This window comes from Xenopus tropicalis, chromosome 5 (genome assembly GCF_000004195.4).
Source record: "Xenopus tropicalis strain Nigerian chromosome 5, UCB_Xtro_10.0, whole genome shotgun sequence".
Taxonomy (NCBI): domain Eukaryota; kingdom Metazoa; phylum Chordata; class Amphibia; order Anura; family Pipidae; genus Xenopus; species Xenopus tropicalis.
Window position 1 is genome coordinate 157,699,707 of NC_030681.2, and position 11,680 is coordinate 157,711,386.

Consider the following 11,680-nt stretch of genomic DNA (forward strand, 5'->3'; position numbering starts at 1 on the left):
TATAGGTACACAACATATATTTGATGAAGAGGTCTAACCCCACATGCAACAGCCCAAGCACTGCAGATCTCTAAGTGTAACACATTGTACCTTAATGAAAAACTCCCAACACTACCATTAATGCACCATTCTATTGTTTCCTAACAATGGTGTCCTTTGTGTTCAGTTCAGGTCTAACAAAAACAATATAGCACTTGGGAATGAATATACAGCCGAGTATCCCAGAACTAGAGGATAAGATGGCAAATATCTCAACTGCCACCATTCTACTGCCCTTACTGCTCAGGTATGCAGGGACAAATGCCCCCCACACGCTACAGAACCCCAACATACTGAAAGTGATGTTTTTAGCCTCATTAAATCGGTCAGGGAAATCCTTGGCTAGAAATGCAGCAATGAAACTTAGTAGGGCCAACGTTCCTATATATCCAATTATACAGAAGAAAAAAAATCCAGATCCTTCATTACATATTATAATAATATAGTTCGGATCAGAGAAAGTATCAACCTCTGGAAATGGAGGATTAGAAGCCAACCACACAGCAGAGATGACAATCTCACCCAAAGAGCATATTATAACTAATACAATGGCCAGTTGGGTTCCTACATACTTCTTCAGCTTGCTCCCAGGCTTTGTGGCATTGAAGGCAATAATAACTGTGAGAGTTTTAGCCAACACAGAAGAAACAGAAATAGTAAATACAATCCCAAATGTTACTTGTCGGAGGAGACAACATATCTGAGTTGGGCGCCCAATGAATAATAAAGTGCAGAGGAAACACAACATGAGAGAGATGAGGAGGAGACAGCTGAGATATCGGTTGTTGGCTCTCACTATAGGAGTCTCGCGGTACTTTATAAAGATTCCCAGGATTACAGCACAAATGATAAAATATATTACTGCGATGGAGGACAAGGCAGAACCCAAGATATCTTCATAGGACAGGAAGTTTATGTTCTTTGGAATGCAGACATTTCTCTCTTTGTTGGACTTTTCATATTTGGAACATTTGATACAGTTCTGTGCATCTAGTTAAACAAAAACAAGGAAAAGTTTTAATATTACAAATAGAATCAAGCTGTTATATTTGTTGAGCTAAATCACCTGTAAGCTGTAATTAAACTGTCAACATACAGTACTGTAGACACTTATATCAATATATCCAAATATATCTAAAAATGATCCCCTACTCTAAATAGTTCTCATGGACAGAGACTCCTGAACAACTGAACATCATATCTCACTACCCTTAGTTCAGTGTAGATAAAAATAAAAAAATATTTCTAATATAGTTAATTAGGCAAAAGTGTAATCTATATAGGCTGGAGTGGGCAGATGTCTAACATAATAGCCAGAACACTACTTCCTACTTTCAGCTCTCCAACCTCTTAATTAGTCAACAACTAAGGGGTGCCACATGGGACATAACTGTCAGTTAGTTTGTGAGCACGGAGGTCAGATTCAAATGCAAACTAACTGAACAGTTATGTCCCATATGGCTCCCCCTCAAGTCACTGATTGGTTACTGACTGCTAACATCTTAGATAGCTGTAAAGCAGGAAATAGTGTTCTGACTATTATGTTAGACATCCGTTCATATCAGCCTTTATGGATTACATTTCTAACTACCGTATATACTCGAGTATAAGCCGATCCGAATATAAGCCGAGGTACCAAATTTTACCTAAGAAAACTGGAAAAACTTATTGACTCGAGTATAAGCCTAGGGTGGGAAATGCAGCAGCTACTGCTAAGTTTCAATAATCAAAATAAATACCAATAAAATTACATTAAATGAGTGGGGTATGTGTTTTTAAATATTTATTTAAACAGTAAACTAGCTCTAGTGGAGAAGAGGGTCAACAAAAACAATATGGTATCAATGATGATACCTTAAGAGTACTACCCCCTTAGCTCAATCAGCAACCAAGCTAAAACACAAAGAGTTAAAATCCTCCAAAACTATATATAGTATATAGTAACTATATATAGTTCATATAGAATATGAAGTGCAATGTCTAGTGCAGAATGGGACAGGTGAGAACAGTAGATGAAGATGAATTTGGGAGCAGGCCAGGGCAATGGAGGGTCTGGTTGCTGGTGGTCTAATTTGCACACAAAGGACAGAGGGTGCTACTCTGGAGGGACCCATGGCACCTGACTCGAGTATAAGCCGAGGGTGACTTGTTCAGCACATTTTAGGTGCTGAAAAACTAGGCTTATACTCGAGTATATACAGTATATTGAAAACGTTTTTTAATTTGCCCTGATCACGAAAACCCTGCGTTCAGGGCTGAATCGGCAGGTGGAGGCAGAATTCCTATTGTTTCTACCTCCACATCTGACGATGCAGTCATGAACGTCAGTGGGGGAAATGAACGATCTTGCCGGCGACCATCCAAATGGCTACATGTATGGCCAACTTAAGGAAAGGGTCTACTATCTTATTTATACTAGTTTTACCCATTACTACTTTCTATCACACCAACATTGCATACAGCACAAAGGCACAATGTAAGTTGCTATCAATGGATATTATGGGCTTTTTCCACTGGATGAGGAAGAAGGCGCAACCAAGACCTTCACAGACATGGGGAGACAACACAAGCCAAACAGATTGATGGGTTTCTCATCCCCTGTTCTACCTACTGACACAATTAAGCTTTATGTTCCAGTTTCACTAGATAACTAGTTGGAAAACATCTTAAATACATGTAAGTAAAGCTGGCCATACATGCACTGATATTATAGTACAAAACCTCATTTCGTACGATATTCATTCAATATTGATATCGCAAAAAGCTGCGGATATCAGTCGTTTCATTGATTGGCCAGGTTAAAAGCTTTTGAATGGGCGCCATTGAAGGAGCCCTAGAAAAATCTACATTTAAGGCTTAATCGGCAGGTGGACGTAGAGTTTCTATTGTTTCTACCTCCATATCTGAACATCAGTTGAGGGTGGGAATGATCTTTATTAGATTGTTATTGCTACGTCTATGGCCACCTTAACTCCTAATGCCCAGATCTGTAAATGCAATACAGTCTAGGACAGACTTTATTATACACCTTAGATAATATATTTCATGGCAGAACAATGAATCAAAAACAGACCTGGAAGTTATTCAATGGTAAAAATCCAGTGGTGACCAAAACACACAGTACTTAGTAACCATGTAAACCATTTGGGGGAAAAATGGGAATTGGGGCATGGTGCAGTAGACGACTTTACATCACTTACCCCCTGCACAATAGAAGAGAAGGTGTCACATATTTTTTTTATGCCAACACCCCAGCCATCTGCAAAGGCTTAAGGGGGGAAATTGACTTGAATAACCAATTACTCATAGCTTCTGGGATACACATCTGGATGGCTTTAGTGCCCCCCTGCCCATGTTGCCTCACATATCCCAGGTAACAGTGGTAATGGGGAACAGGGTCCATCACATTTTCAGAGCTCACCAAGATACTAAAAATCAGATGATAATGATAATGGTCTGTGACCAACTTGTTCCAGTATCCCTGGGACCCCTTGGGTGGCCTAGAGTTTGCTTCATCATTCAAGCAGTTGATTGAGTGGCAATGCTAGATGTGAAACAAATATTGAGGACTGGTTTTGCAGTCAATGCATTTCCATACATGATGGCCATACTGTGATATAAAGGACACTATTAGGATGATTAGTGATCCTTATTTTGCATTATGACCTACCTGTTGTGTTAGTTATTTCCCCTTCTGAACATGGCACACACTGATAACAGCAAGATGGCTTCCCTTCTATTTTAGATTTCCTGTATCCTGGCCCACAGGGTTCATTGCACTGAGATGGGGGGTGCTGTGGGACCAAATATATATATATACGTGTATTTATAATGCTTAATATACAGTACATTTAATATACATATAATCTACAGTCATTTCCCTATGAGACCAAACTGTAAATGATATCCTTATAAACGGTGCTTAGTGATGTCATCAGTTATAATCGGAGCTTAGTGATGTCAGTTCTGTCACATGACTCACTAAAACTTGTATATTAAAATAAATAAAGTACCCCCTGTTGTAAAATATAAGGATATTAGAAATCACCTTGGTGTTCCATGACTTTGGCCTTGGGCCTCGTACCTTTATATGGTCATAGAACTCATTGTTGACTTATAATATCCCTATATTATACAATAAGGGGTACTTTATTCACTATATAACCAAGTTTTGTAGTATTTGTTGACATTAAAATCGTCCCTTCAATTCTGAAGAGCAGAGCCAGGAGAAATTTATAGTAAAAAAGAGTAAATGTTTGAATAAAGAATGAATGTGGCACATGTTATATCAGTAATGCAGACAGGCTACAAAGACTAGCTACCTAGTCTCAACTTTTTTTTTTTCCTAGTCTCAACTTTTTTTCACCTGTGACTTTTATCTCCAAATCAAGAAAAAAAGAAATCTTGTGGTGTAACTCTAAAGACTAATGACTTGGATATCACCAACATGTGTTCTTCCTCCTGTGAAGTGTTTGTGTTCTCAGGCTTCAGGTCAACACAGGACAGGTAATCTGGGACTTGATTTTATTTTCCTGGTCTGTAGCAAACGTCCAAGTTGTACCGATTAGTGATGGGCAAAACAATTTGCCAGGCATGGATTTGCGGTGAATTTCCAATTTATTTGTGAAACGTATTGTCTTTGTGAAAGAATTGTTATTCATGAAAGAATTGTCTTGCACCTAAAAGAATCGTCTCCCATCAAAAGAATTGTCTCTCTCGTCAAAAAGAATTGTCTCTCTTGCCAAAAAAAATTGTCTCTCATCAAAAGAATTGTCTCTCTTGTCAAAAAGAATTGTCTCTCTCATCAAAAAGAATTGTCTCTCTCATCAAAAAGAATTGTCTCTCTCATCAAAAAGAATTGTCTCTCTCGTTAAAAAGCATTGTCTCTCATCAAAAGAATTGTCTCTCGTGTCAAAAAGAATTGTCTCTCTCGTCAAAAAGAAATGTCTCTATTCGAAAGAATTGTCTCTCGTGTCAAAAAGAATTGTCTCTCTCGTCAAAAAGAAATGTCTCTCATCGAAAGAATTGTCTCTCTTGTCAAAAAAAATTGTCTCTCATGAAAAGAATTGTCTCTCTCATCAAAAAGAATTGTCTCTCACGTCAAAAATAAATTTTTGCCGTTTTACGAATCTTTTGAAAGATTCGCATATTTTTCGGTAAAGCGAAATGGGACAGATTCGCTCATCACTAATACTGATATAACCTATCTGTCCATCTGTGAATATATAGGGGATAATGGCCAGATTCTGATGTAGATAGCAAGGAAATAAGGGCTTGGTGATTTCTCCTCAGGGTAAACTTCTTGCCATAAAGGAAATGAGGCCATACTTGTGCTCAGCTGGAGAGAGAGATCGAGAAGCAAAAGCAATGGCTCCACTTCATGCTGGATCTGTGATAAGACAGCACCTATGGCAACAGCTCACAAGAGATGAATGTTGGTGCATTTGGTGAAAATGTGGGAGTGATATAATGTCTCAGTGTACAGACAGCTTGGGAACAAGCTGGTGTCCACTCCTATTGTACATAGAAGGTTCAGATGTAGTGATGAGCAACATCTTGTTGCCAGGCATGGATTAGCAGTAAAACTCCACATTTTGCCATTAATTTTTTCATGAAATGGCTGCAAAAATTTGCAATGAAAAATGTTGGTAAGTGAGAAAAAAGTTGCGGCCAAAAAGTTGCGGCTGTGTAAAATACATTGCGGTCACATCAAAAAAGTTGCGGTCAAGTAAAAAAAATGTACAAGTCAAAGAATTCATGTGGTAGCCGCGTTTCTCAAATTTTTCAAGGTTTCTCACATTTTTTGGCAGTTTTGCAAATTTTTCGCCGAAGTGAAACAGGACAGATTTGCTCATCGCTATTCAGATGCCCTTGTCCCCATTGTTATATCATGTAATGCAAGACAGGCTGTTAACAGTTCACCATCTTGTTTTCTCACATGCAGAGACAAGCTTCCCAGGCTCCTCCCACTATTTCCCAGCATTCTGACATCCTTCAAAAGCATAAACCTTTATGAAATCATATGCATCTTATGCAATTACATCAGAAAAAATCCCCATGTGACCACAACCAAGCCGGAATTGTGGAAAAACTATGCATTGTGGGTAAAAAAATAGCACCCAGAATTGCACTTTGCACACAGCACTTGCTATCAGTTACTTTTTAATATGCTATTTGTTTATACTTTTTGTGGTCAAGAAACTTTCAAGGCTTCCTTTCAGGGTAAAGTTATAAAAGGTCTCTCAGGTCTTGTCACCCATAGCAACCCTGGTGATTGCTTGTATGAGATACTAGACCAGTAAGAACTTTGCATGTTTATATCAATACCCCCAAAGTTACTGTTGCCTACTTGTTTGCTCTTCTTCCATCTCTGCTCATTCATCGTACCAGGACTTGGTCAGCATTTAAGGTGCTTATCCCTATAGGCTGTTTTGTCCATACAGAATACTGTAACAACACATATACATAAAAGAGGGAAAAAACAAGTCATGATGTTCCATGTTACCTTTGTAAAGTAAGGACCCCAGAGATCATCACTCTCACCAATGTGAAGCTGATTTCCAGCAGGTTTGGTTGTATCAAAGCTTCCAACCTTAACTACTTGGACTCCTCCTTCTTTTAGGAAAAGACATTTCAGAATTTCATAAAAGTTTGATGAGTCTCCGTTGGCTTTTAAATGTGGTTTGTCCCCAGTTATTGATTCAAAATCCTTACTCTGCATCATAGCGTTTAACTGGAAGCAAATGTTTGACAAAGGGCCGTCATGGTAAACATTTCTGAGCTTGTTTGTTTATACATACATACATACATTCATACATTTCTATCAACCTTTTGGCCTTAGGGTAGGGATGATGATAAAAAAACATGTATATAAAACTGGGTAAAATTGATAGACTGTGCAAAAATGTAATCTATAAAGGCTGAAGTGGGCAGATGTCTAACATAATAGCCAGAACACTACTTCCTGCTTTCAGCTCTCTAACCTCTTGGTTAGTCAGTGACTTTGGGGGGGGCACATGGCACATAACTGTTCAGTTAGTTTGTGAGTAGTGATGAGCAATTTTTTTTCCCCAGTCATGGATTTGCAGCGAATTTCTGCATTTCGACATTGGCAAATTGTTTCGTGAAACTTCCATGAAAATTTGCGCGGGAAAAATTCTTTGCGCAGAAATTTTTTTGTTGCGCATCAAATTGGGCATGGTTGTGTCAAAAAAAGGCATGGTCGTGTCAAATTGGGTGCGGCCATGTCAAAAAAAGGTGCGGTCGCATAAAAAAGTGCAGGCAACAAAAAAACAGATGCGGGCCACAGAAAATAGACGCGGGCGACAAAAAAAAATACGCGACAAATGCGTTTTGTGAATTTTCTTGCCATTTCGCAAATCGTCCGTATGAAAATTTCAAGTTTACATTCGACAATCCCAGATTTTTTGAGTTGAAAGCATTGTTAAAAAGTTTGCATTTAAACAGACATTCATTTCCCTGAATCCTCTTTATTTTTCCCAAACAGGAAGTGCTCCAGCAGCCATTTTAGGAGCATTGGAGCTCATTCTTGGAAAACAATAAAGTGTTTAAGTTTCTGGGACAAACTGAAAACAATGATGGGATTAAGTTCCCCTTGAGAGGTGTGAAAACAATGAGGGGATTAAGTTCCCCTTGAACTGGGTGAAACTGAAAACAATGAGGGGATTAACTTGTCCTTGAAGGTCACTGACTATTCTATTCCCCTACTATTCTAAGCCTCCATAGGGCACACTGGTACTTGACAGATCAAACCCATTGAATTTTTATTAAAAAAAAAAAAGGTAACCAAACATTAATTCACCACAAATTCTGGGAATTCTTTTTGAAAAAAATCAAATTTTTCCGGGAATAAGAACAAAAAAATTGAGTTCTGGTGAAAACCCACTTGTAAATTTTGACATTATGTAGAAGTAAGAAAAAATACAACTTTATCTCATAGTTGCTTTGTAAATGTGCCCCTATATATGAGTTCAAACATACCCGTTTGCAGCATAGTAAAGAAGTTAGACTGCACTTTAGATATAGTGAATAATGTACCCCCTGTTGTGCAATATAAGGATATTATAAGTTACAGAGAAGTTCCATGACCATATAAAGCAGTCGTTCTCAACCTTCCTAATGCCGCAACCCTTTAATACAGTTCCTCATGTTGTGGTGACCCCCAAACATAAAATGATTCCTAAGACCATCGGAGATATGTGTTTTCCGATGGTCTTAGGCGTCCCCTTTGAAGGGGTCCCGACCAACATGTTGAGAACTGCTGCTATAAAGGCACAAGGTCGAAGGCCAAGTGCTTTTATACAAGTCATAGAACTCAGGGGTGATGTCTAATATCCTCATGGTCATCAATAGGGGGTACATTATTTATTATAATACATAGGTTTTATTGAATCATGAAGTTTGGTGACAAGATGCAAGGCCATTTAATGCCACATTTACAAAAATCATCTCACCTGCCATTGCTTAAAATGAGTTTGTAGAGTCGCTCTTCTGTCAGGGTGACTTGCCCTTGTTTGTTCCATGTACAGTTTATGGAGAGCGAGGGCCATTGTGTATACTGCCGTGTAAACCCCATAAGATATTCTGTAATTCATCGTATCATTCAATGACAGATCGTGTGTATAATAGAATTGACTCTTGGTGCATTTTGGAAGGGAGACGTCTGTCCTGTTTGGGATCATTTGAATGGTGGTTGAAGAATCACAATTGGACAACCGTTCCGAGATATTTGGAAACAAAATACCATTTTCATGAAGAGATGGATTTAAACCATGTAAAAATTCCCTAAACCCAGGAATCTCTCCTTGTTTGAAGGAAAGAACCAGAACACCATTAAATATTATTCTGTTTTGGGGATACGCTGTATCTAAGACTTTTAAGAACGTTGAAGATACAATCCATATTTTCTCCGGCATGTTAAAGACGCCAAAAAAGAACATGATAAAGTCAATGTACAGTAAACTGGCTAAAACAACTATCACATTAGCAGTGCTTTTGAGCAAAGTCTTTTTAATCTGCACGGCATTTGTAGAAGCCATTAAATCATTATTGAGCTTAACAAAGAAGTCCAAACAGATCCCATTTTTCTTCATTTCTCCCTCCAGATTTTGGCCAGCCCTAAGCTGAGTCTTATCATCGGATACAATGAGCCCGACCCATTTCCAGCCAAAGTGTTTTATCAGTTTCACAAATGCATTCATTTCTGATAATTCATCAGGGATAGTTCTGTAGAAAGATGGAAACAGCGCTCTGTTGTTGAATATGGGATCTCTGGTGCCATAACTGATCTGCAGAAAAATCAGCCAAAAGAAAGTCCTTTTATAATATCAATAGGGATGAGCAATTTTTTTCTTGCCATGCATGGACTCACAGTGAAATGCCGCATTTCTGCATTGCCAAATTGTTTTGCAAAATTTCCACTTCCATTTTTGGACGTACACCAAATTTTTCCAGAACAAATTTTGTCACCCGTTTCACAAAAAAATCTGCCAATGACAATGTGGAAATTCACCGCAGATCCCTGCCTGATTAATTTTTTCGCCCATTACTATCATTGTCTTATAATGGCAAGAGACTTCCATCTGTAGCAGCAAGGGGGCCCCTTTTCATTTATTGGGAAAAGTTAAAAGTGCTTTATCAGTTTCACAAATGCATATATTTCAGATAATTCATCAGGGACAGTTCTGTAGAAAAGATGGAAAACTCTGTTGTTGAATATGGGATCTCTGGTGCCATAACTGATCTGCAGAAAAATCAGCCAAAAGAAAGTCATTTTATAATATCAATAGTGATGAGCAATATTTTTTTGCATTTCCACAAAATGTTGCTGCGAAAAATTGGCGGTCACGTCAAAGGAAGAGGCAGAAGCGTCAAAAGAACAGGTGGTCGCATTAAAAAAAATATTTTTGACACAAGAGACAATTCTTTTAATGAGAGCCAATTCTTTTTGGTGTGAGACAATTCTTTTTGACGCGAGAGACAATTCTTTTTGATGGGAGACAATTCTTTTTGGTGAGAGACAATTCTTTTTGACGCGAGAGACAATTCTTTTTGATGGGAGACAATTCTTTTTGGTGAGAGACAATTCTTTTTGACGCGAGAGACAATTCTTTTTGATGGGAGACAGAATTCTTTTTGAAGCAAGAGACAATTTTTTTGATGTGGGACAATTCTTTTGATGCTTGCGACAATTCTTTCGATGCAGGCACCAATTTTTGGACGTACAACAAATTTTTCCGGAACAAATTTTGTCGCCCATTTCACAATTTTTTTTTGCCAATGACAATGTGGAAATTCACCGCAGATCCCTGCCTGATTCATTTTTTTGCCCATCACTATCAATGTCTTAAAATGGCAAGAGATGTCTGTAGCAGCAACGGGGCCTATTTCCATTTATTGGGAAAAGTTAAAAGTGCTTTATAGGTTTCACAAATGCATATATTTCAGATAATTCCTCAGGGATAGTTCTGTAGAAAGATGGAAACAGCGCTCTTTTGTTGAATATGGGATCTCTGGTGCCAAAACTGATCTGCAGAAAAAATCAGCCAAAAGAAAGGCATTTTAAAATATCAATAGTGATGAGCAATATTTTTTTGCCATGCATGGATTCGCAGTGAAATGGCGCATTTCTGCATTGCCAAATTGTTTTGCGAAACTTTCACAAAATTTTGCTGCAAAAAATTGGCGGTCACGTCAAAAGAAGTTTTTGCCATTTTTGCCATTTCGCAAATTTTTGGGTGAAGTGAAATGGGACATATTTGCTCATTCCAAAATATCAACTGTAAAACATAAGTGATGCCTACGTTTCCATCTATGATGAACACAAGGACATTTGAAGACATTTTGCATCCAAGCATTTTTTGTTTTTGGATTATAATAACTTTTTTGTTCTGCGGCATTCTTGTTTGGAATTTTGACTTCTATCTTGTTGCCACAATGAACTCTACCAACCAGACATTTGTGGAAATTAAAAAAGAAGGGTTTTACTCAAAAAAGGTGCACATTTACTAAGATGCATTTTTTTTTAAGTTTGAAGTAACCACAATAATTTCTGTAGTTCTAAAATGTCTCAACAATGCTTTTGTTAACCTTTCTGGCTTTGGAAGTTTTCCATAGGACTCAATGGCGCTCAACAGATCCAACCCGGCCCAAGGAAAGTCTCCCATAGGGCTCAATGGCACTCTGCAGCTCCAACCCGGCCCAAGGAAAGTCTCCCATAGGGCTCAATGGCACTCTGCAGCTCCAACCCGGCCCAAGGAAACCCTCCCATAGGGCTCAATGGCACTCTGCAGCTCCAACCCGGCCCAAGGAAACCCTCCCATAGGGCTCAATGGCACTCTGCAGCTCCAACCCGGCCCAAGGAAAATCTCCCATAGGGCTCAATGGCACTCTGCAGCTCCAACCCGGCCCAAGGAAAGTCTCCCATAGGGCTCAATGGCACTCTGCAGCTCCAACCCGGCCCAAGGAAAGTCTCCCATAGGGCTCAATGGCACTCTGCAGCTCCAACCCGGCCCAAGGAAAGTCTCCCATAGGGCTCAATGGCACTCTGCAGCTCCAACCCGGCCCAAGGAAAGTCTCCCATAGGGCTCAATGGCACTCTGCAGCTCCAACCCGGCCCAAG

General features: G+C 39.0%; 1 protein-coding gene across 1 annotated transcript; it reads right to left on the reverse strand.

The window, feature by feature from the left end:
• Positions 1-130: 130 nt before the first annotated feature.
• On the reverse strand, positions 131-9,445 carry LOC116411023 (vomeronasal type-2 receptor 116-like). The gene is made up of 5 exons (XM_031902789.1): positions 9,431-9,445; positions 8,955-9,347; positions 6,545-6,772; positions 3,710-3,833; positions 131-1,029 (listed from the first exon to the last, which is right to left on the reverse strand). Exons 1-5 carry the CDS (start codon positions 9,443-9,445, stop codon positions 131-133), a joined length of 1,659 nt encoding a protein of 552 aa, XP_031758649.1.
• Between the last annotated feature and the right edge of the window lie 2,235 nt (positions 9,446-11,680).